The sequence below is a fragment of the Primulina huaijiensis genome, chromosome 14 (assembly GCF_012295235.1).
Source record: "Primulina huaijiensis isolate GDHJ02 chromosome 14, ASM1229523v2, whole genome shotgun sequence".
Taxonomy (NCBI): domain Eukaryota; kingdom Viridiplantae; phylum Streptophyta; class Magnoliopsida; order Lamiales; family Gesneriaceae; genus Primulina; species Primulina huaijiensis.
In genome coordinates, this window is record NC_133319.1 from 124,604 (window position 1) to 150,172 (window position 25,569).

Below are 25,569 nucleotides of genomic sequence, written 5' to 3' on the forward strand. Positions count from 1 at the left end.
CTGGTCCATCAACTATTGGTTTGGCTAATATATCGGATTGATTTAAAGGTAAATACCTTGGAACCAGAGCTGATCTAGAACCGGTCCTACTTAATAAAAATAATTTGTTTCTACCATTTATTTTTGCAAATTTTATTATTATTTTTTAAAAATACAGAACCAGTTTATTTTGGCTAATGAATCAGATTGGTTTCAAGGTAAATAGCTTGGAACTGGAGCCGATTTGGAACCGGTTTAAGACCAGTTTCGGCATTGGTGGATTCAAAACCGGTCTGAACCGGACCAGAACCAAATCCAAAGAACCGATATTCGTGCCTACACTCCACGTGTAAACAACTGAAAAATCATTTGAAATTTAAAAGGAGTTTAAACATACAACCACATATTGTCCATTCTCGTTTTAAAAAAAAAAAATTTTTCATTCTCACTTACAATATATGTTTAACATAATAATGAAAACAAAAACAAAAGTTCGAGGAAAAATCTGAGGCATTTTCATCCGCTGCATAGTCGAATTCATTTTCACTCATTAGTTTTTTAGAAACAACACGACGATAGTAACAGAAGTTATCAATTCAATTTAAATTCAAATCCCATCATAGATTATAACTAAAAGATATTTAAATAGAAAATTAGCAAAGATCAACGAAAAAACAATAAAAGGATTGAAATTAAAAAAAAAAAAAACACTTGAAAACACCACCAAAGTAAATGAATTGTGGATCACTGGACATAACCCATGTTCTTTTCAAAAATAAATATGTGCAACTTGAAAATATCCTAATTTTCTTTGTGGAAATTCAATAGAATAAGAAAGAAAATTGTTTAGTTACGTCTCATGAAGAAAGTGAATTTTGTAGGATGAAGGTTGTCGAAGCAGCAATGCCATGCCACAAGATGCTTGATCTCTTCATATCTTCGTCTCCCTTCTCAATGAAATCCATAAAAAGATGTATTGATGGGAAAACAAGTGGGTGAAGAAAATTGAATTTTTGGATTGAGTGAAATTGTTCAAATTCAACTCTTGAAATTAGAAGTTTTCTTACTCAACATGCCCTTGCGTTGAATTCTATGTAGGAAATATAAACATAATATAAAATGAAAGATTTTTGATGTCTCAACTTTTATAAAATATAAAAAGAGTAGAGATATATATGTCTGCATACCTACTCTTGCCTTGCACGCAGTCCCATTTTGATATATAAAGCTTTCAATTCTACAATCCTATATATATTAAACGTTAGAAGAAGCAGCCTCCACAGCCACTTTAATAAACACATCTTCCATGGTAGTCTCGGTCACACCCCATATCTGAACTGCAAACCTCTGCTTTATATGCTTCACAGCTCCAAATATGTCTGATTTCTTGATCTCAGTTTTCGCCATTTCAAACTTCTGAGTACCCGATAAACTATAGGTTCTTCTTGCACTTGGACAAAGGCTCTTAACCATGCCCTCAACCTCCTCCACATCCCGTGCAGATGTAGTCATTGTTAGTATATAGAATCCACCATATCTGTTCTTTAGCTGTTTTTCAATAAAATATCAACACGGTTTTAGAAGCCAAAAACAAAATCAAAAGAAAATAGTCAGATATTGGCTTTAGTCATACCTCATCTGGGCTACCTAAGCATTGGAAGCATCCATCGACAAATATACCTATTCGATCGCAAAGGTGCTCAGCTTCTTCCATTGAATGGGCTGACATCATAGTCAGAGCAAGTGATTATGATAAAGAAATTAGTCGGGCCAGTTTATTCACTTTTCCTTAAAATGGCACGAAAAGTGGTAAGAAAATAATGCAAATACTTGTCAAAACAACATTCTTGTCCGTCTTTGCTTGTTTCAGAACTTGCCACAGCTTGTTTCTTGAAGCTGGATCAAGTCCAGAGCTCGGCTCATCTAAGTATACAACCTGAAAAGAAGTACTTTAAGATTTATATCATTATAGGTATAAAACTGTAATGTAGAAATAATTCAAATATATCTCTGACAGCAAATGCTGTACTTTAGGATCCCCAATCAATGAAATGGCAACATTGAGCCTCCTCTTCATTCCTCCGCTGTATTTTCCAGAAAGTTTGTCTCCCACTTGAAACAAGTCCGCACTTTTCAATGCATCATCCACCGCCTGTTCATTTTCACGTAAAAAAAAAAAAGAAGCATCGACTGAAAAAGTATTCAAGGGAAAGATAAAGACTAAACCAGTGATTTTTTTACTTACACGAGTTAAGGTGGAACCAGTGAGATTTTTTAGCCTGCCATAGAAGAGCAAGTGCTCCCTTGCAGTTAAGGTATCCCAGAGCAGGCTGATTTGTTCACACGGTTAGTGATATTTCACCATTTTTAGCAATGACATTTAATAAAAATATAAGATAAGAAACTGCTCACTCGGTTTGTGGGCATACACCCATTTTCGAGTGTATCATATTCATTTGAGTCTGCAAATCTAGTCCCTCAATGGATGCAGTTCCTGAGGTTGGTTTCAAGAGACCAATCATCTATTTGAAGATGAAATACAGATTAGATATCATAATTTAAACTTTTCTAGTTTCAAAAAAACATTCTGCAAGAATAAATATTGTATTTATCCTCACCATATTAATAAACGTAGTCTTTCCAGCTCCATTTGGGCCAAGAATTCCGAAACATTCTCCTCGAGGTAAGGCAAGATACGCTCCTTTGACAGCAAATTTATCTGGAGTTCCATCAGTTCCAGGATACACCTTTTTGAGATCGCAGCAGATTGTAGAGTAGTTTGGATTTGGTTCAATTTGTAATTTTTTAACCTTTTCCACCTGTACAAATGAATGGAAATAATCGAACTATTTAGACCATTTAGAAATCAAACAGGAAATGACTCATGATAGTTGCACTAGGCAATGACCTCTAGTGCAATATCTTCTTTCTCCATTTGCACGAAAATGTTGGGTCCTTGTCCTGTGAAACTGTGGTGCTGATGATGTCCCATGGTTCTCATTTGAAACATTCTTGAAAAGGAGAAGGGACTTGTAGACGATGAAATTTTATCAACAAAATAGGCCATCAGTAGAAAAAGCAGCCAGGTTACAGTCATGACAATTAATACTTCTCTCATTCCACTGCTGCTATTCTTCAAGTGACGCCACTGAATCCCAAAAGTCCCAGTGCTAACTGCTCCGTTGCTATAATCATTGAGCTCTTTCATTCCTCTATACAACGCAAATCCGGGAAATATCTCTAGAGTAATGATCCAGATTCCTAGTACAGTAAGCAATTTGATTAAATAGCCTTTATGATCAAGAATCAGAAACATTAGTTCCGGAATCAGAAACATTTGTTCCGTTTGCTGATTTATTAATTTTAATATATAGTCTATTTAAAAAAATTCAAAGGAAAAACAGCCGTAAAATTCCACATAAGTACAAAGGTTAACTAACTAAACAAGAAATTCAATTTGATATGTTTTTGTACTTACTATTTACGGAAGCATCGTTAACCAAATCACTGAAAAGTGTTGCTCCCGCAAGGCCAGATCCAAAGACAATGAAAAATCCGATAACTACATACTCAGAAAATATGATGGACCATTCTTAGTAAATCTCTGATAATGAAAATATTAAAAATGCTTTGAAATATCAAATTGATCAGTCCAAACCTGAAGCAGACCTCACACGTTTGAAAAGTAGAGCTAGTAGAAAACTTGTCGTAATTTGCAAGTTGATATAGACGAAGTAAAACGTGCATTGGAGAGAAAAAGAATTCATGATAAAGACCCGACGTCCTGGAGAATGGAGTAAATGTTACCCAAAAAACCTAGAAATATTTCAAAGGATCGATGTTTCTGATACGAACTTACTTGTCAGTTTACCGGATACTAGATAACAACACATATAAATTGATGATACGACGAGGAAATACATGTATGTAATAAACCAGTAAGCCCCATTGCTTAAGCCATGCATTCCCATCATTATTCTCAACTTCTGTTGCTTTTCATATACCAAAATTTCCACCATTACCTGCATTTAAGATATCACCTCATATATTTCTTTCTTTTTTATCGATATTTCTACAAATTACTAAAAATATATATTTTTTTAAAAAATTAGCATTAATGACAGAATGGGAAACACTGCTTTAACTAGAATCTGAGCCTGGAATTTCTACAACACAGCAAACTTACAGGAAGTAATTGTAGGATCATCCATGCATACAAAACTACTAAAAGTTCGATGTCATCTGCACTTGGACCCATGTAATGGTTCAGCTGGGGTGTTCCTGATACGGACTCTAATATCATATTCGTGGCTGGACCGAGCAAAAACTGGAGAAAACCATTGGCCACCTGTTTTTTGTCCCATGTATCAATGCATCAAGTGCTTCAATTTCAGGCTAAGCATATAATACATAGATTTTTAAAGTAAATCTTACAAATTAAAAGAGTTGGATTTTAAAACATTGTGTGAAATGGTAAAGATCCATGACATGGATTTACTTTTTTGCAGAACACAGGGGAACACAAATGTTACTGAGATAGTGATCTCCTCATACCAGAACTCGACTCTTCCAGCAAATACCATTTCTTATTGTGCTTATAGCATGGGCTAAAATTTCAGGACCAATTCTACAGATCTGACAAATACATTGAAAATACAAAAAATAAATAGAAATGCGAAAATTAAAGGAAATTTGCAATTTTAGTCGTGTTAGTAGACTTATTTTGTGTTTTAGTATTTAAATCTGTCAATATTTGTTTTTCATTCAATGACTTAGTTTTTTTTTTGTTTTAACCTTTTTCCCTTCTCGTAACCCTCTCCATTCATTAAGATTCCCGCAGCCCGTCAATTAGTTAACCATAGACATATTTTAGTGAATGGCTTACGTGAACTCGTCGCTCGGTACCTCTCGGAGTAAAACGCGGCGTGTTCGAATTCTGATCGCTTTTACGCGAGAAAGGGGGACCTCTCTACCGCCTCTGTCTATCTCCTGTCAAGTATGCTCCTCAGACATAGACTACGTACAGGGTGGATTTATGAATACGAATTATTGAATGGGGGGCATTCTATTCCTTCATCGGATTCAGGAATAGCAGCTCGTAGCTCCTCTCCTTGTCTTTTGAGTTACAGGTGAGCACAAAATATTACTTATTTGATATCGATGATCTTCTACATGCTTCATGTGACGAGAATAAAGATTATATTATACATATTCAAATTTATCTAAGAAAAAAATAAAGGTAAAAGTCAAGTTTTTCCCCCTCATTTTGAAACATTAGGTGTCATTTTGTTTTATTTTTCCTCTTTATTTTTGTTTAAATTTATTTTAACATATATAATCTCGCTACATGATAACATAGGAGGTCATCAGTGCCAAAGAAACTGTTGGATATTTGAGTTTAAAATAAATATATGATCTTTAGTTTATTAGATAATTTTCTATCTACTATTTAAAGTTAGATTAGATTAAGTTTCTTATCAATTGATTTGTCTTTGTCACATATAAATAAGCAGTGTCCTTTTATTATGAATAAGATTAAACTTCCGTCCGAAATACTCGTTTTCTCTCAAACCACAGAAATAATATTCGAAGGGTTTAGTGGTTTTTGGCAAAACAAAAGACCAAAACAAAAAAAAGTAATCGAAGTCACTTGATAAAAACAAAATATTAACAAGTTACAGGACTAAAACTCAAAACATGTCGACTTACCAGACTAAAATTGCAATTTTCTCCCATGAAAATGAGCTTGTTACATAACATTTTTTCATAAACAATACCTTTAATTTTGAGGCTGTAAATTTTTTTTTTAAAATTTCAAACATAGTGGAATCATCAACCTTATACAACAGTCTACTTGAAAAGAAATATAATTAGTCACCAAAAGCAATAAGTTTGAAAATTTTGATGAAGTACCATGTTCTCAGCTCTCTGAACTCGCACCACTCGTCCTTCCTCTCCTCCCATGTATGTTGCATTGTATGCAATAGTGACATCAAAGTTTTTTGCACTAGAATTCCGAAAATCATATGCTACAAATAAAGATTGACGATCAGAATAAGCTGATGCATATGAGCAACGAAGGGATTATCGAAAATATATATCAAGTTATTAGCCAACCTCCCATGATCTCATTGATCACTCTCTCTTTGCCTCCCATTAGGTACCCAATGTACAGCTCATTGTTAATCTCTGAATAGCTTCTCCGCCACAAAGACCAAGCTCTAGCACATTTTATGCCTAAAATCAAGACAGAAGTACCAAGATAGACAAAAATATTCACCATCAAGAATGGGTATCAATTAATATCTCTGGAATCCAAAAATTTCTCATGTATTTACCATAAGTTGAACTAGATGCTGAGAGTGAATGAATGGAGCATTGTGGCTGAACAATGTAGATATCGCTACTTTCATCGAACTGATCCGAGAAAGAAACACCAGGGCTCCTAGTAGTCCCCTGATCAAGTCATAAGTTAGGGAAATAAAAGTATCATTTAAATCATTTTATGCACAAAAGATTCCTTGAATATTGAGAAGAAGAAAAAACAATAAACCGATGGCACAATTAACTTACAAAAAGACCTTTGGCAAAAGCAGGCAACCCATCAGAAACATTTAGGGTGGATGAACTTGTGATTGTCCCCATCACACCTTCAAAGATTGCAAAATGTAACCAAATCATTTTGCGAGTGTTTGGTAAATAGTGTTGAATTTAATTTATGAAAATTTCGCCACAAACAAAATCAAGAAAATCAATGAGATTACAGAAATTTAGTATTCCAACGAATACCTTCTCCAAGAGTCTTATTTTCTCCTGTTACTAGTATAGTCACTGGACAAGACCCCTTTGTTCTGCATGATTCATCAGGCAGGTCATTGTATTCGTTGTGTTTGGTTTTCACAGCACGAAAATCAGGAGCAGGCACTTGCAAGAGAGGAGGATTTCCCATGGTGGTGTTAAATGCTCCCTCTAAGTTCATCTTTGGTTTAGTACTAGCCTTAAACATGTGCTCAGCGACCGCGATGGCAGTAAATACGATAACTGGGAATAAAACGATCCGCAAATTTGATCTCACGTGCCGTTTCTGCAGAATAACATAAATTCAGGAATTGCATAAAATATGTTTTTCAGCCCAAGACTTGTAGATTGTTAGGGGGACTTGCAGAAAGGTGAAAATCTTCATTGGAATAAACTAGATAATGCAAAAAGATACTAAAACAAAGATGCCGTAGAAAACATGGAGACATGATTGTACATGATATGAAATATTCTTCCGAAACAAAGCATTGGTCTGGTTCCAAAACCCAGCCATGAATGATTTCTTCTTCTGATGAGTGGGTTAATAGACTAATGGCAAACTTATGGTGTTTTTTTTTTTTCAATTCTTTTCGTTTTAAAAATTCAAAACAATTAAATTCAATTCCACGCGCAAAACCCAAATATCTGCAAAACTTTCTGCATTTGACAACGTTAAAACCGGAAAGGACGATAAATTAATGGCAAACAATCCCTTTTAGATTACAAACGTAACGTATGTGATGTTGTAGTAATTATAGAAATCTAGTGGGGTTTTTGTATTTTTGACACGCCAACTGTTACGCAGTTTACTTAATTTGAAATCATATTTTACAGAGGTCTGTCGATGAAACATTTCAAGAAATTTCATGTATCGATCAACCATTCTTGAAATAGAAGAAAAACGCGTTGCCCACAGAATTCGAGGCCTCTTCAAAATTGGAAAAAGAAAAGGAGAAATTCAAAAACCTCACATATCCGAGTTGGCTCCCTCTCCAGAATTCATGATATAAACCCTGCCTCAAAGGAAGAACGATTCAGTTTGGTACCAGAAAAGCAATGGAAATGCAAACCGGATTCCCTTTGTTAATGCAACAGACCACTGCACTGTTGAAGAAAAATTACATCCTTTGTTTGAGACAGAAAAGAATCACGTTCATACAGCTTTTTTCATCCATTATTTTCATGGCTTTGGTGTTTGGAATCACCGAAATGAATAAGTACTCTGAGAAGAAGCCAATCATGGGCGCTGTTCATGATCCAAAGCCTGTTAGTGATCTCTCCATTCCACCTTGTGAAGACATGTTCTTCATTAAAGTCCCATGTTACGACTTTGTTTGGAGCGGTGGTGGAAGCCGTAGGATCGATTCTATTGTAAGTCGTATCATGGCAAACAATCCTGGTCGACCTATTCCATTTGATAAGGTAATGTTAATTCATGAAGTAGGTTTCTTTTTGCATTGTTGAAATCTTTGCATAAAGTTTTCAGGTTTTATTCCTGAGCGCGCCCTGAGATGTACTCGTAATACCTTTTAGTAATGGAAGCCTGTTTTATATATGTATACATAGGGTTGCATTTTCCTCTTACCATTCTATCATTAGATGTTTTGTTCCGAAATGATGGATTCGCATGACAGAAAAGTGAAATCTTGAAGGTTTTCAAATAATAATGAGGAGATATCAAAGGAAAGGAACTAATCATGTTGAATGAGTAAAGGCCTTTATGCCAGATGATACTATTTGATTTATGATTCTTTTTCCTTTTCATAACATTTCTTGACGAGTCTGTATGATTCGTGGAGGTGAAATCATTCCAAACCAAAGATGAAGTACTTGAATGGCTACTCGTGAATCCGATGCTTACCTGTGGAGCCTTACATTTCGAGGAAAAAAATGCCACTGTAATATCTTATGGCACTGTGACAAATTCAAATACCAAGAAAATTGGAAGGCAAGTTGAAGATCCCACATTCAAATACCAAATGCCTCTCCAAATTGCAGCGTCTCGTGAAATAGGAAGATCTTTGATAGGAGGTGCCAAATAAAACAGAAGATTAATCGCAAAATCGCATCTTTTTTTCCCTTTTCTTTTTGTCCAATCTTTTTAATGTGATTGATATTTGTCAGATCCCAGTTTCAGCTGGATAGTTGGCTTCAAGGAATATGCACATCCAGCTTATATGGCATCCACATATGGCATAGAAGGAGATGATTCTGTATTTGAATTCTTTCTTGGGATCTTTTTCTTGGCAGCTGCTGTGTTGGCTTTTGTGTTTCAAATTAATTATGTCGTTCTGGAAAAAGAACTCAAACATCGCCAGGTACTATGTATATTTCAAACAAAAGAACTATATATCATGATTTTTTATGGGTTGAATTATTTCATTCACAGGCAATGACAGTGATGGGCCTTTTTGACACTGCCTATTGGTCATCGTGGATACTTTGGAATTGTTTCATGACTATTGTTTCATCACTTTTCACGGCACTTTTTGGGCTAATTCTTCGCTGGGATCTTTTCGCGAAAAACAACTTCTTGATTGTTCTGCTTCTTTTCTTCATGTTCCAGTTCAACTTGGTAGTTTCTTGTCTAAAAGTCCATTTTTAACTATAATATAATTCCTCAGCTGATGTCCAGCTCATTTTCTTGTTTTTCTATAGGCTGCTTTTGGTTTAATGATCACAAATTTCATAAGGAAGTCCTCCTCACCCACTTCAGTGGGATTGGCCATGTTTATAATGGGAATTATGACTAGTGTAAGTATCGGTTCAGACGAGCAGATCATAGGGTACTTAATTTTTTATCGTAAAATGATGTAACAGCAATGATATCGCCTCTTGTTCTAGTGCAGGTAGGAAACGGCACCATATATTCTGATAAGTCAAAAGTGTGGCATCGAGTTCTATGGTCTTTATTCCCTCCTAATCTCTTCTTTGGAGGACTAGTGATCCTAGAGAGCACATCAGAAAAAACCAGGATCAGCTGGAATCAACTATCTGAATGTGTTTATAAAAGTAGTGAAAAGATCTGTTATCCATTGGTAAGAAAACTCGTCCACAAGCCCAATAGATATTATGCTTGCTCACTGTATACAGTACAAAAGAAAACAAGAAAATAGTATATAACATTTTTCCCATTTATCCACGTTCTTGGTAATTGGATATGTATCTCTGTGTATCAACTTTTTTGTGCCAATTAATGGTTAATGTTGAAGTTTAAAGAAGTGGAAATATAGTGAGGAGATAATGCAACACAACACAAGATTTATGTGGCTAAAACTCACAATCAAATCATACAAAAAATAAATCATAATTTTAATAATATCATATCTATGTTTAGAAAGTATTCTTTGATTTCCAACGGTTCTATTGTGACAGAGCTACTACTTATGGCGTCTGATTGCTACTTTCTTCTTGTGGATCATTTTAATGATCTATCTTGACAACGTTTTCCCGAATTCTGCTGGCTCAAGAAAATCGGTACTATACTTTCTGAAAGCTAGCTATTGGACTGGAAAAGGAGAAAACAAGTTCACAGGTCACCCATAGTACACTGTCTGAATGCCGTTAGCATGTATTTGGGGTGTTGACTTTCACAGATAATTAAATTCAGTCCCTTTCTGTATCAGAAAATGTCACAACTTCTAACCCCTATTCTGTTCCATCTATTGATGACGAGAGTGTCATTGAAGAGGAAAATTCTGCAAAACAACAGGCAAAAGAAGGAGTTCTTGAACCTGACATAGCTGTTCAGTTCCGTGCTCTAACCAAGATATATACTAAGATTGCCGTAAAAGCCCACAGATTCTGTTGTTGCTGTTTTTGCTTGTGTGAAAAGATGAAACCTTTTGTTGCTGTTGAGGTATATTTCATCTATTTCCTTCAGTTTCTGTGGTCCAGGCATGATATTTAAGGATGCTAATGGATCATTCCTCAGGGAGTGTGGATGAATATCCCCAAGGATCAGTTATTCTGTCTGTTAGGTCCCAATGGGGCTGGTAAGACAACTTCCATTTCTTGCCTTACTGGAATCACCTCCATATCCAGTGGAGATGGTAATAGTTTTTTCCCTCGAATAATGTAAAAGGGTTGGATAGTATCAAATAATTAAAAAAATCATTGCTACTTTTCTTTGTTGCAGCATTGGTGTATGGACATTCTATTCGAAGTGCTGCTGGTATGCAAAATATACGAGGAATGATGGGAGTCTGTTCACAGGTTGCTCTTCTTTTATGCTTATCTTCTTCAAAAGTTCTGTGTACTGCTTTTGTTTCCAAGAATTAAAATTTTGGATTGTTATATTATATTAACCATTGTATTGTAGTTCGATACGCTCTGGGATGTACTGTCTGCTGTTGAGCACCTTAAACTGTTTGCCAGTATCAAAGGTTTGCCCAAAAATTCACACGAATCGGTGAGTGTTAACTCACGAGTCATATCTTTAATGATATGATGAGTTAACAAGAGTAGAAGACTCGATCTGTAATCTTGGTACATTCTCAAATGCAGGAAGCTAAAAAACTGCTGGAACAGGTGAAACTTACTGCTGATGCCAATGTAAGATCCTGTAGCTACAGCGGGGGAATGAAACGTCGACTTAGCTTTGCAATATCCCTGATAGGAAATCCAAGACTTGTGATTTTGGACGAACCGGTATGCGAATTTTCAAAATGTCATTCATCATTTATGTTTATCAGCAATTTTTCTTTTTTGTCAAGATAAACTCTTAGATGCCCCTATTTGGATTTCCAGACCACCGGAATGGACCCTATAGCCCGTAGACATATTTGGAATGTGATCGAATCTGCAAAACAAGGCCGTTCGATCATTCTAACAACTCATTCTATGGAAGAAGCCGATGTGTTATCTGATAGAATTGGAATCATGGTTAAAGGAAGGCTTCGTTGCATTGGAAACTCGACATTTCTGAAGTCCAAATTTGGAACGGGTTTTACTGCTAAAGTAAGCTTTCCAAAATTAAATACTGCAGCTGAAGTGGTAGATGTTAACCTGGAGAATCGAAACGCTGTAAAAGATTATTTCAGACAGGTAACTAACTTCCACCCTTTATTTTATAGAAGTTTTCCCTTTTATATATGCTTCTTCTGATTGGAACTACGTTTGTTTTAACTTCTGAAAGCATCTGAATGTGGTTCCAAAAGAGGAGGAAAAATATTTCTTGACTTTCGTTATCCAGTGTGAGAAAGAGGAGCTGTTACATGTAAGAATATATATCAGTCAAGTTATATTTAATTGCGCACAAAATTCTTTTGTCGTTCTTGATAGATTTTCGTCATGAAACTTTCAGGATTTCTTTGAAGATCTCGAAAAACGAGAGAAAATATTTGGAATTTTGAACACAGTGATTGGCATGGCTACACTTGAGGAAGTTTTCCTGAATATTGTAGAGAAAGCAGAGATGGAGACCGCTACAACACGAGAAAATGCCAGTGCCTGATTACTTTCCAACTCCACCTGTTTCAATGGCCAATTCATCTGGAAATGTATAAAGAAATAGATTCTCCAACTGGTATTGTCATTGGTATAGGCCTCACGTCTACCATTGCATCATAGATCAGCTGAGTTTCTTGTAGAATTGTATGTTGACAGTAAATCATCGTTATGACTTATGATATATGGAAGATGAACAATGCTGTGATATGACAGTTGGTATTATTGCTTATTGAAGCATCTTCTGAAATTATTAATTTATGAGAAATTCGAAAGTAAATTTATGATTATCTTTTCAAATTAATTTGACTGGTACAAGTTCAATATCCAACAGCATTTATTAGAATAGAAGGCATAACTAGAAATTCATTATGACGATAATTAATACGAAAGACAGTTTTGTGAATATCCGAATTAGGAATTCTAAGTTGTTGATTGCTAGAACGAAGATCTAACTTAGAGAAATATTTTTCTCTGAATGATTCATCAATGATAGGAATAACAAACATATCTTTGATGATGGTGGAATTGAGAGCTTTATAGACATCCCCAAATATTATTTGTCTTTTTTACCAGCAACAGCAACAAGGGAGACGAGAAAAGGACTCGCAATTTTTTCTTTGGTGGTGGCTTCAAGTATTTCTTTAAGCACTTGTTCAATCTTGTTTTTATACAATGTTAAAACTTGTATGATCGAATATTGGACGGAGATGATCTTGGTCTCTATGAGTTGAGTGGGAAGCTGGTTTGGTTCAGCAAAAATCTGCGATAGCTCAGAGAGTTTCTCTGATTCCACTTCTTCCTTTGTTTCTATTTATTCTTGCATCTGTATTTTAGAAAATGGGAGTTGTAGAAGCATAAGACGTGCGCCTCAAATTTTTTTTAACTCGGTCAGTTGAAAGTTGAAACTATTTAATGTGTGCAGAAGTTGCAACTTGAAGAACAATTTTGTAGATTACTATTTTTGAATGGGTAGTTGACCAACAAGCTAAATCAACAAACATTGACCAACAAGCTCAATCAATACCCGTTTGACCTGTTTTGTCTTGGATACTTGTATCATTTGAGAGTACATAGCACACTGCACTAGTTCAAGTCTTGAAATAATAAGAATAATTGGTGCACAAACTCAAATTATAGGCAACCAAGAATTGCCTGTGCTGTCTCACAGAAAATGCAAATTTTCAGTTTGTTTTTCCATTTTACATTCTATACATCCATAATGTTTCACACAATTATCTGCTGAGCTTTTGATCCGATCTCCGGTGCAGACCAAATTATTCTGGGACGATGAGTTTTGTTCCGTTGATTCATACATAACTTCTGCAAAACCATTCCCTTTGAAGCTCAAAAATGATCCCAAAGCCCCAAGAAACCCTTCGTGACACAAAAATAAAGCTTTTGCTTCACCTTTTGACCTGGAAATATACCGATCAAATTTGTTAAGAGTCCGCTTGTGACAAAGAACGTGATAAAAATGGGACAAATTTTGAAAAAGGAATCTTATGAGATCTTTTGAATTTGATATCTTTCAGATGCGATGGTTATTTGATTCCCAAAAGGATAAAAATGAGGTCTATATATGATGGGTGAAATGTATATATTTCAAAAAAGATAGCAACGTATCCACAATCTTTACGATACGACTACAGGACAATATTATGAATACGGACTAAATTGTCATACCAGTAATGAACCGCGACAGAAATAGTGTCCATTGTGTATGCATGACCTCGAATGAAAAATCCTCCAAAAAATATCCGTTTGAGTCCGAAGCGTAAAGCATTCAAGTAAGCTATCTGAAAAGTAAAGTTAGCGTTGACAATAGAAAGTACATTAAATTAAAAAGATAAAAAATTACCTAATCACATAAATAAGAAAAAAAGTAGTCACATATCCACAGCTTGTTTAAATGCAATATCAGGAATCATATTTGATCAATTAGGGAGTTAACATAATGTCAGGGCAATATTTCTTCTTAACTCTTGTAAAATCAGTGTCCTAGGGGAGCAGTTTAAAGAGATGTATTATTTTAATGATGTTGAGAATAACAGAAAGCAAGACTGCACATGCTAACCTGTCCGATATTATTTGAGATCATTCTTAAGAGGGACCTTGCTACATCTTCAGCTCTATAATCTTCCAGCTCTTTGTTCTTGGATGTTGCTTTACCAAAGCTAGAAGCAATGGCTGTTGATGTAAGGCCAATCTGGCACAATCAAAAACTTAATAACTGAATTAATATTAGTAATACACTCTTAAATCCTCCAAAAAGTTAGCGCCAAGGATAAATTCTCTGATGAAGCAGTTGCAATACCTTTACGTTATCTTCAATTCTGTCGACTACCTAGAATACTGCCAAATTTACATTTTTTGTTATCTTTAGTAGAAGGTCGTTACCAATACTCGGTACGAATTACAAAATACTGAAATGAGGCCAAAGTGCTACTTCCAGATTACGCATTTGTCTAGTAAAAGTACGCATTCGTCTAGTAATGGAATAAGAGAGCGAGTTCATGCATTGTTAGTGACCTAATTCACCAGAAGCAAAAAAATATAACCTTCCTTGTTTATGCATCTCTAATGAGCTACAAGATCTTAGAGGACGATTTTACATGATATCATAGCGTCAATAACCCAGCCATTCAAATTTTGGAAAGTTTGGTAAAGAGTAAATTCAGCTTGAAGACAATAGCGCGTTATGAGCATATACCTTCGAGTAATCCATTCCACCATATATGTCTCCAACAAGCATGTCTATCACTCTGTTGTTTCCCTGGTGACTCAATTCTAACAATTCATCGAAACTGAAACAAAAAGGTGCCCAAGATTCAAAATAAAAGGACTTTAGCCTCATTTAATCATTCAATCAGTTGGCAAAATAAAAATCAGAACATAACTCTGAATCAAAGAAAAATTAATTTAAAACAAAAAAGTAGGAGGGTAACCTTTTGCACTTGGTCAAAAGTTTTCCCAAGCCCCAAAATGTACCACCACCAACACTTGTTCCACTGACTCGCTCAAACTTGCTGTCACTTTCTACCTAAGCAATAGAAGAGAAAATATAATATCAAGGAACTTTTTTGTTGTTTTTTCCCTGTCAGTATTTCAGAATGCTCACACTTTTTTTATATCAATACATGGAGAAAATTACCTTGATCATGCTTACCCCAGACCCAATATTAACAAGAAGATAAGGATACAAATCTTCTTGATCAATTTGTACATACTCCTTTTGACCATCCATATATGTAAAGGCTTCATGATGTACTGCCTAATCAAGATGTGGATAAAAATAAGCCAACTAAATCAAAATATCTATATGATTCCAAGGCACCAACTGAGATACAATAAGGGCAAAAATGAAAAGGGAAAAACAAAAAATCACAGCGATAATGGCATGCACGCCCATGATTCATAGTTTTACAGGTTACAAACCAGTCTTATGACAGGAGCATGAAAAAACTGAGACTGGATGCAGTATCTCACAAAGAGTAATTCATATTCAAATAAGCTCATGGAGTGTTCATACAATGTGGTCTATGAGGAGTTCTCTGCAAATAATTTTTATGAGATAAGGAAATAACTCAAGTCAACAAGTAATATTTCTATAGGAAAAACAATATCTTCAAGGAAAAAGTAAAATTTGGAAATCTTCGAATATTTTGTAAATTATTCTATCTGGTGGTTGTGCTCCATGAGAAATAGTTTGAGCATTTTTAGAGATATTGCAACACACACACGAAACTGGAAGAGCGATGGGGGGAAAATGCACCCAGGGCAGAAAACACTGCACATTTAGACTGCAGTTGTGAAGGTCATAGTCATAAATAGTAAAAAGTATGATACGGTACTTCAACCTTGAGTAGAAAATTAGCTCCAGCAACAAGAGAACTCATCTCATCAACCTTATCCAAAATAATACCAAGCTTATCTTTGAATAATTCAGCAAACTTGAATGCCCCACCACCGGTAGCCTTCAAGAAGATGCTGAAGTGTAAGGTTTATCTCTAGTTCATATACTCTTAAAGGCACAAGACAAATCATTATACTTGAATAGAAATTTAAATATTTGTTTGGGAATGAATTTTCCATCACAATCCATGGACTTGGAAAAAATCATTCCTTAGAGGCATAATGACGGTGGTCAAAAGTTTATGCGCACTTTTCAAATATCAATTCAAAAAAAATGTTGATTTTTATTTCTAATTAAGTTAAAAACAAAAAAGCCACGTCCAAATTGAACAGTTGGATCTCCAGTTTGTATTCATTAGCATCACTAATATTTAATACAAGTTGACATTATAATTAATGAAGCAATCAAATAATAACTAAAATTTAAATTTTCAATGCCAACTCTTATCAGAAAATTACTGATAGAGGACTCAAGGACACGGCAACAACAAATGACAGATTTATTCATTGGCACAATAAATTACCTTGATCCTAGTTTTGTGATTGGCCTGTTTCTCATCATCCCGATCACCTGGATTGACAAAGGGCCTCTAAGAAGACGAAAAATGCTCGACTAAAACTATCCCCCTCCCCCACTCATTTTACTGGGTATGAAATTTGAGCACACATTAGAAACTGAAAAATCATTTTGGATCAAGCATGATGTATCAATTTAACTCAAAGAATGTTTGACATTAAGAAACAAAACTGATTTTCCGTAAACACTAGCATGGTCCGCAAACAGAAACTAAGAATCTGGCAGCATGACAATAATTTATATTGCATGGGTTCCAGGAGTTCATTTAGATTTAAAGATGTCTGTGATGCCAACTTTTTATTTAATAACAGTCATCAAGAAAAAACACAAACCGTAGTGGTGAAGGAGCTTGGACGAAATAAATTGCACGCATTCACATATCTTGCTAGTTTCAAATTTCAAAAAATGAAGCCTCCCACTTAGATGGTAATTTAAGTTGCCACTGAATGCATGTATTCCGTCATCTGAAGACCCAATATTTTGATGATCACTGGAACAATTACTGCTGCTTGAGAAGTACACCACCTTAATGAGAGTACCTACCAAAAGAGGTATGGCGAAGCTTACTGCAAATTTTGATAGGTTAAAACTAACTGTTAATGGTGCCCTTGTCCATTTTTCTTTCCATTCAACAGATAAGTATTGTATATGAAGACTATTTCATTATTTAAAGCTTTTTTTTTATCTGTAGAGTTTGCCGTAATCCACATTTCAAACATACTAGAAAATGATGGCTCTTCTTGTAATCTGCACGCAAGACATCAAGGAACAATACTGTGCTTGGAGTAAATATCTCCTTAAGGTTGCCAGTCAAAAAGATGTTGAGAAATTAGATCACCGATGTTCCTTTGACAAGTTATAGTTGTTCTGAATTGGACCTAGTCATTCTGCGCTTAAAGATACCATGAAGAAAAGGATTGTTTCTGCTGATATATGTGAAAGAAAAACAAACACAAATTGAATCATCACGGTGCCTTGTGTCGCATTTGGATCGATGGATTTCAAATCCATAGATTTCAAATGTATATTTGTTATTTTAGAAAAGCAAGATCATGAATTTCAAAACCAATCTTGCATGTTTATATAGTAGTATTTCATGTTAAGTATGTTGAATTTCAAATTCACCCGATAATGATGTCATTTGAAATTTATTCTACTTTGTGTAAATAAGGTATGAATTTAAAATTTGATCTATTGTTTCATTGTTACAATAAAACTATAATTGAAATCCATGTATTTCAAATTCATATCCTCAATTGCACCATTACATAACTCCCTTTCCAACAATTGTTTTGATGTTCCATAAGGCTTCGCTCTGAAATACAGCTCGACAAGCTCTTGAGATTGATGCCATGTGTTCTTCTAGTAATGTGCTCGTCTAAAGACTTGGGCGTGGTATGTTCAATAACAATACAAGTCCCAAATAAGCCTCTAGATTAGTTCTTATGAACAGAACTCCTTTGTTCCAGAAGGAGAACCTCATGGGCAGTGGTGTTCCAGTGCTTCATTGATCCATCATTCTGGAAGCCGCTCCGGACATAATTTAACCAACCTATGAGGATATTATGTAGAATAACATTTCCAACAAGGAGGCCATATTTTCTCCCTGAAACGTACTGATTTTAATGATTTATATTAACTGCTATCTCACCTAGTTGTTTGAATATTGAAATTACTGCAGAACTAATAATGATTATGAGAAATTTACACATTAAACAACACTCTTATGTTGCCACCAAGTTGTAAAAATAGCGCATCGTAAACCTTGTGAGAAATGGCAAAACCACCTCATGTATCATAGCCTAATTTGCTCACGGTTTTGAAATATTCAGTACGCAACAATTCAAAAGGATAGAGTGCAGAATTTTACAATTTCATGAAAACAAAGCTTCTCTCTCTGTTTCCAGGGTTAAACTAAGACAAACCCCTACGATGCAAACAATCTTTCGTTTAGATGTAATTCAGCAAACTTTCCTCGGAATCGACCGAGTCACTATTGCCCGAAATCAGAAGTTTTCAATTTTGGTATCAAGATCAAGTGCAAAGAGCTTTTGCCATTGAGAACTCAAACCAAGTTGTAAATCTTGATTTAGCTTAAAACTCAGCCTTGATCACTAAAACTAATTATGGAACCTTCATACTTTTTCCAACGAAATTCAAACTTGAAATTAGCAGAAAAAGAAAAATGAGAAGAAAGATTAATTACACGTAGTCTATTTGCGTATCGCAAGTCCAAAAGCTCGAATCGAAATCAAAATAGGAAGCATTTACCTCCAATATCAAGGGCAACATGCGAAACTTGATCCAAAGTCTGCTTTCTCTCTTGGATCCCAACACCCTCCATTATTTTGTGTGCATATATATATTAATCCTGTAAACAAGATTTCTTCTTTTTTTATCATCCTCCCTGATGCATATTTTTATAGATCAAAATTATAAAATAAAAATTAAAAAAAAAAAAAAAAAGGATAAAAATGGGAAACCTAACGGAAAGTCCAATGAGCAGGCATTGATGTGAGCGTCGATGGACTTTTTGATCGGATAAGGAATCAATGAAACTAGGAAAAAAGCATAAATTAAGAAAATTAAAAATATTATGCTGTTCTTTATGTTCATGTTTCATCCTACTTTTTAATATTTGTATTTGTATATAGTTCAATTGAAATTAGTTCAATATGGATCAAATTCATTATTGTATGTAGCTTAATTAAATTTAATAACAAATTCAATAATTCTCAAATTAAGTTTCATAAACAATTGTATAATTAACCTTCAAAATCAGTTTTGAAATATAATCAGATGAATAAATTTTGATTATCAGTATGTAAATGATACGTTAGATTACTAAATCATTAATTTTTTTTTTTTATTTTTTATTTATCATCACTTGCCGTCTTATGTTTTATATTAATTCTTTTGAATTAATCGGTTGCATGTACAATCTCATATATATAAACAATTAAGATTATCAAAAGACGATGTATAACAACCAATTTTGTAACACTCATATCAATATGATATATAACTATTTAATAAAATTTCATAATTGATGGGAAAAATTATTTAATCTCGAGTTCTTGTTATCCAACTAGAATTGTTCTTCTATTATAGAGGTGCGTCCATGCCCCTACTACCAGAAACAATTATTTTTTATTAATTAATTAAAGTTAAACTTCCTAAAATAACTAATTTTTTTTGCGTAGAATTTCATAAATACCCCTAATATTTTTTCATAATTAATAAAGGTAAAATATATGACAAATTTAATTAAATGTTATTCATCGTCTTATTTAATTTTCCATCCAAATTAAATTACCATTCCTCATTTAATTTTTTTTAAAAAAAATTATCCACCAGCTCAAATCGATTTATCTTCGACCTATAGTTATTTACAGTGTTTCAATGAATTATTCTAATGAATATGGGTTATTACTAGAAAATATGGGATACAACCATGTGCATAACAGAATCTAAGCATATTTGCGTGAGCAATCAGATCCCTTCGGCCTTCTCTCCAGGGAGATTCAAGGATTTTGAGAGAGAATAAAAAACGGTTTTAAGATGTGTTCATTCTAATGGGCACAGGTTTTAATGAGAATGAAACAGAATCAGACTGGGGGATTGATAGTCGCAAAAGTAAGCGCGGGTAACAAATAATTCTATAAGGGATTATTTGTCTTTCTATTCTTCGACACAAGAATAATAGTTGGAGAAAAATCCATTTCTTTGTGTCGAAAGAGTAATGATTTTTGTGACCATGAAATTGCAACAACAAAATAAGCAAATTTAAGCTAATCTATAAAATAAACCATTTGGTCATACACGCATTAGAAAGGTTCCTACATGTGATCCAAAACAGTTTAAAAGCAAAATATCACAAACCACACAGACCACAAGTATAAAACTTGATAAAAACCAGTTGCATCCACCATCAAAACTCCTTACAAAGATTTACGCCTGTAAACAATGTGAACCAGAGTGATCACAAAACGATCAAACACCAAATAAACTGAAAAAGTTTAATTAAATTATTAGTGTACTTGCCTTAGCGATATTATTGGAGACGTACTAAGTGCCAACCTAATCTATCATATGAATAAAAAATTTGCAATAGATTCATCATAATGAGTATAACGAAGGTTCCACCTTATCCTGACCACCAACATCCCAGACAGTGAAGCTTATGTTCTTGTACTCAACAGTCTCCACATTGAAACCTGCGGATAAATACAAGACACATATCTAAAGAAACATTACAAAGCTGTCAAAGTTAGAATCACAAAACGTAATAGAGATCATTTGCACTGGTTGTTGGAGATCGAAGCTTGAGAGAAATAACAAAAACAGAGCTGCTACAGATGCAAGATCAAGAAGGCATACCAATTGTAGGAATAGTAGTTACAATCTCTCCGAGCTTGAGTTTGTATAGGATGGTGGCCTTACCAGCAGCATCAAGACCAACCATCAGAATGCGCATCTCCTTCTTGGCAAAAAGTCGGCTAAAAAGCTTAGTGAAAGACAGCCCCATTTCTCTTGCTTGCTTTTAATCCCTAGAAACCGTCATGGAAGCAAAATGTTAAATCCGTGCATTATATTATGTGTGTGCGGTTTCATAATTTATCATGATAAATAAAATATGAACAGAACTGATAGAATAAGCACACTTTGAGTCTGTGCCAAACTCCAAATTCGACTTCCACTACAATCTTTTCTCAATGAAGTACAAATCACTCTTTACAGCCCTTATAACATTCCCTCTCTTTCTTGCGGCACAAATAGATAAAATAACCAATAAAACAAACTCATAACTAACTGTGGTGGAATTTGTGCTCCTCTTCAGATGACATAATCCCTCATCCATGTGGGTTTTTTACGCTTCATGGAACTCTCTCGATGGATTTCCCCCGTGTGAGTCTTCCTCGTGTGCTTCCTCCCCTTTCTCTGATTCCTTTTGCCCTTGGGCTTGTTTGTTGTTAATTAATCCCCTGTTGTCCCACTCATTTAATTGTTGGCCCATTAGACTTGGGTCTAACTCAATTGGCATATGCTTATCATTCCTCTCCCCTTCAAAAATAACCTTGTCCTCAAGGTTCAGCTGTTTATAGAGGGAACATAACTCGTGGAAATTCTCCCAGGTTGCGTCTTCTGGGTAGCTATTGGACCACGGAATTAGTATCTGAGTAACTTGCCTCTTCTTGATGGCGATGAGTCTTGTTGTCAGATGTTGACAGGCACTGAAAGGGGTTGGTTGTTGATGCTGAACTATGGTAATGATTCTACTCTCTCAGGAACTTCTCCCCGAAACGGTTTAAGCCTGGAGACATGAAAAGTAGGGTGAATCTTGCTGGTTGCGGGTAAGTCCAGAGTATAGGCCACGGTGCCCACCTTAGCTTTTACTGGAAACGGTCCAAAGTAACGTTTGCACAGCTTGGAATGAAGCCTTCAAGCCACAGTGGTTTGCCTGTAAGGAGCAAGCTTGACCAAGTGACCAACACCAACTCCCCTACTTGGAATTGTTTGTCCTGACAGTGAACATCAGCGTATTGCTTCACCCTTAATGTAAGTTGGAACCGTGGGTGGTAATCTGTCATTTGCAACTTGAAATGGCATCATACCAATAGCAGAGTGGTAACCAACACGCAAATCAAGCTTGGAAAACACCTTGGTAGCCCCCTACTCATCAAGTAGTTCATCAATGGTGGGAATAGGAAATTTGTCTTGCACCGTGATTGCATTAAGGGCTCAGTAATCCACGCAAAACCTCCACGGTCCATCTTTTTTCTTCATCAACAAAACCGGAGAGGAATAAGGACTTGTACTTGGATGAATGAACCCATACTCCAGCAACTCGTGCTTATTTTCTCCATTGCGTCTTTCTGGAAATATGGTAACGATAGGGCCTTGCATATATCGGAGCTGTCCCCGCTAGGAGATGGATATGATGATCCACCAGACGACGAGGAGGTAAGGTTCTGGGCTCTTCAAACACCTCGCGAAACTTCTCCAAAAGCGTATTCACCTGGTCGGGGCCAACCCCTGCTATCAAATCCAAACATGTATCTAAATTCCCCTTCCCCATGTGAAGCAGCATATGATCCCCTGTGATGGTGGAGCAAGCCATGAAAGTGCTACTGTTGACCAGTGCGCACATTCGATTGTATGACACGGCTTCTGCCTCAGCAATCTTATTCCCTCGCAAACAAATCCTCTCTCCATTAAATGTGAACTCCATGGTCGATGCCTCATGATCAAGGAGGAATGGTCCAAGAGTCTGTAACCACTGCATACCTAACACAATATCTAGCCGCCAGATAAGCAGAATATAGAGATCTATGGAGAGTTTCTGTCCCTGAAGTGTGAGCGATACTTGTGGGCACAATTTATCACACCACAAGTACTGTCCATTAGCCATGTAAACTCGAAACCGCTTGGCATTAGCATATGTGAGCCCCAATTTTTCAACCAATCCTTCCTGGATGAAGTTATTAAGACTTCCAGTGTCTATCAAAACATCAACAGTGTCCTTATGTATCTATGCCGTGAGAAGGAAAATACGGGGATAAGAAGCATTGGTGAGGGTGTGAAGACTTACCTCATGGTCCCCCTCTGCTTCCAGGACTCGCTCTGGATTAATTCCAGCTTGCATTACTTCACTTGATGCATCAAATTCCCCTCCCGTTAGACCATAATTTTGTTCTAACAACGATGATTTACATTGTATTTTTCATCGCAACTAAAGCACAATCCCTTCTCTTTTTTTTTTCCTTGTACTTTCGTTGGAGTCAACCTTTTAAAAGGGGGCTTGATGGTGGGAGTCGGTTTATGTACTGTTGGTGCCTGAAATGCAATTGTTCCTGCACTTAGTCCCGGTGCAGCCGATCGTGTAGGCACATCAGTAGTTGTACCTGTACAGAATCCTTCCCGGTGCAAGCGTCCTCTTAATTCCTCATTACGTTCTTCGAACAGCTGGGCCTTCCCCATGGCTTCAGAAAGGCTCTTACGTGGATTGATCAGAAGTTCTCGTCGGATTTCTGGCTGAAGACCCCAGATAAAGAAGTTGAGAAACATGGGTTCAGTCACCAAGACTATGCGATTCACGAGTTCCTTGAATTCAGAGAAACAAGCTACCGTCCCTGTTTGAATCAACTTTGCAATCTTTCCCAAGGGATCATCATAAACCGAGGATCCAAATCGCTCCTTCAAAGCCGTCAAGAACTGTTCCAAATCCAGTAACACATTATTTTATATCCATCCAATGGTACCATCCAGCGGCCTCGCCATCAAAATGAAATGCGACCACCTTTAAGCGAATCTCAGGGGAAATCGAATACAGAGAAAAGTGCTTGCCTACCTTATAAATCCAGTTATGAACATTATCCCCATTGAATCTGGGTAATTCGAACTTGAAACTATTGAGGTAGGATGATAAATCTCGGTTCTGTCTTTTTCCTGCCGATGAATCTCGCCAACTGAATCATTCGATTCCGATTATGCTACTTTCACCCTCGAAACGTCGTGAAGTTTCTGGTTCATCTGGCCGAATCGGAGGTCCATCGCGGTCATGTACTGCTCCAACATCTTAGCATAGCTCGGTAGTTGATTCTCATAATGTTGTTTGCAGTTGGATTCCACCTGTTTCATAGCTTCAGCCACGTCTTCGTTCCTCATTTTCGTAATTGTCGGCGATGGTTGAAACTCGACGAGAGCACCAGTGATAGAACAAGCACACTTTGAGTCTATGCCAAAATCCAAATTCGACTTCCACTATAAACTTTTTTCAATGAATTACAAATCACTCTTCACAGCCCTTATATCCTTCCCTCTCTTTCTTGCAGCACAAACAGAAAAAATAACCAATTTAAAAAAAAAAAACTCATAACTAAATATGGGTGGAATTCGTGCTCCTCTTCACATGACTTAATCCCACACCACATCCATGTGTGTTTGTTACGCTTCATAGAACTCTCTCGATGGATTCCCCCGTGTGTCTTCCTCCCCCTTTCTTTGTATTTCTGGAGGTCGTTCTCTTATAAAAAAAAAAAAAAAAAAAAAATAGTTGAGCCAGGTTAAAAAATAAAATTATATCCCATCCCCCCCTTCCTTTTGTCCTTGGGCTTGTTAATTAATCCCTTGTTGGCCCACTCATTTAATTGTTGGTCAGTTGGAATACTTCGCATATATATACTTAATCGAGAACCATATTAGCATACCGATATGATGATCAGTTATGGCAAAAAACATTACAATCAAAGGTTTATAATTTCTCTATTATATAACATTAACACTACTATTTGCTCCTGTCCTAAATTCATCTAAAATCTCAGCATAAAATAAATAAAACTAGGAAATCTTTTACATTCATAACACAACACATAAGCTAGCGGTCACAACTATATATGACACTTGGTTCAAATATTGTTTCAACACATATACACAACTGTTTATGATCTTATATACCATCAATAAAATCCATCACAAGACACACACGTCATATGCGTGGGCAAAAGAAGAAATTAATTAGAAACCAGGAGCCATGGACACGTACAACTGGCAAATTAGAAATTGATTAGGTTGCATTTTGGAATCTGAAGAAAGAATTTAATTTGGAGAATGAGATCAATCAAGTATATATTTCAAAAAACATAACATTGTATTAATTCGTTATCAGTTGTAATCGATAGGGGATGAATTTGAAATCCCTTTCATTACATTTATCCAATCTCTCTCTCTCTCTCTCGTCATTAAGCTAAAAGTATTGGGTCCATATCAGATCGAAGATCTCTTTCTCCCCTCACATCTGTTTATTTCTGATGAGCCGATCACGAGTCCACAGCTAGTCAATACATCAAAAC

At 35.8% G+C, this 25,569-nt stretch overlaps 4 protein-coding genes across 12 annotated transcripts; 1 reads left to right on the forward strand and 3 right to left on the reverse strand.

The window, feature by feature from the left end:
- Positions 1-1,062: 1,062 nt before the first annotated feature.
- On the reverse strand, positions 1,063-7,901 carry LOC140957882 (ABC transporter A family member 10-like). 3 transcript variants are annotated; one of them, XM_073415290.1, is made up of 18 exons: positions 7,744-7,901; positions 6,769-7,063; positions 6,553-6,629; positions 6,318-6,435; positions 6,097-6,216; positions 5,893-6,008; positions 4,166-4,327; positions 3,839-4,001; positions 3,638-3,763; positions 3,458-3,541; positions 2,888-3,240; positions 2,598-2,798; positions 2,392-2,501; positions 2,225-2,309; positions 2,009-2,131; positions 1,810-1,915; positions 1,613-1,701; positions 1,063-1,527 (listed from the first exon to the last, which is right to left on the reverse strand). In XM_073415290.1, the coding sequence occupies exons 2-18, from the start codon at positions 6,983-6,985 to the stop codon at positions 1,234-1,236; spliced, it is 2,544 nt and encodes an 847-aa protein (XP_073271391.1). In that variant the 5' UTR covers positions 6,986-7,063; positions 7,744-7,901; the 3' UTR covers positions 1,063-1,233. The 3 variants fall into 3 exon arrangements, with proteins under 3 accessions (XP_073271391.1, XP_073271390.1, XP_073271389.1); XM_073415289.1 differs by having other exon boundaries at positions 7,749-7,877; XM_073415288.1 differs by lacking the exon at positions 7,744-7,901 and adding an exon at positions 7,235-7,386.
- On the forward strand, positions 7,834-12,246 carry LOC140957883 (ABC transporter A family member 2-like). The gene is made up of 15 exons (XM_073415291.1): positions 7,834-8,199; positions 8,577-8,808; positions 8,902-9,095; positions 9,167-9,352; positions 9,436-9,531; positions 9,627-9,815; positions 10,153-10,312; positions 10,404-10,636; positions 10,712-10,829; positions 10,916-10,992; positions 11,099-11,188; positions 11,284-11,427; positions 11,527-11,823; positions 11,915-11,995; positions 12,083-12,246. Exons 1-15 carry the CDS (start codon positions 7,834-7,836, stop codon positions 12,230-12,232), a joined length of 2,613 nt encoding a protein of 870 aa, XP_073271392.1. The 3' UTR covers positions 12,233-12,246.
- Positions 12,247-13,323: 1,077 nt separating this feature from the next.
- LOC140957885 (pantothenate kinase 1) lies at positions 13,324-19,260 on the reverse strand. Of its 6 annotated transcripts, none has more exons than XM_073415292.1 (11): positions 19,206-19,260; positions 18,989-19,088; positions 17,050-17,283; positions 16,665-16,711; positions 16,086-16,202; positions 15,380-15,499; positions 15,174-15,268; positions 14,939-15,032; positions 14,303-14,434; positions 13,912-14,024; positions 13,324-13,643 (listed from the first exon to the last, which is right to left on the reverse strand). In XM_073415292.1, the coding sequence occupies exons 2-11, from the start codon at positions 19,059-19,061 to the stop codon at positions 13,391-13,393; spliced, it is 1,278 nt and encodes a 425-aa protein (XP_073271393.1). In that variant the 5' UTR covers positions 19,062-19,088; positions 19,206-19,260; the 3' UTR covers positions 13,324-13,390. The 6 variants fall into 6 exon arrangements, with proteins under 6 accessions (XP_073271393.1, XP_073271395.1, XP_073271396.1 ...); XM_073415294.1 differs by having other exon boundaries at positions 17,050-17,256; positions 19,206-19,257; XM_073415295.1 differs by lacking the exon at positions 17,050-17,283 and having other exon boundaries at positions 19,206-19,253.
- A 1,234-nt stretch (positions 19,261-20,494) lies between these two features.
- On the reverse strand, positions 20,495-24,715 carry LOC140957455 (ADP-ribosylation factor-like). 2 transcript variants are annotated; one of them, XM_073414727.1, is made up of 4 exons: positions 24,647-24,715; positions 21,098-21,569; positions 20,762-20,934; positions 20,495-20,674 (listed from the first exon to the last, which is right to left on the reverse strand). In XM_073414727.1, the coding sequence occupies exons 2-3, from the start codon at positions 21,243-21,245 to the stop codon at positions 20,837-20,839; spliced, it is 246 nt and encodes an 81-aa protein (XP_073270828.1). In that variant the 5' UTR covers positions 21,246-21,569; positions 24,647-24,715; the 3' UTR covers positions 20,495-20,674; positions 20,762-20,836. The 2 variants fall into 2 exon arrangements, with proteins under 2 accessions (XP_073270828.1, XP_073270827.1); XM_073414726.1 differs by lacking the exon at positions 24,647-24,715 and having other exon boundaries at positions 21,098-21,267; positions 21,531-24,639.
- Between the last annotated feature and the right edge of the window lie 854 nt (positions 24,716-25,569).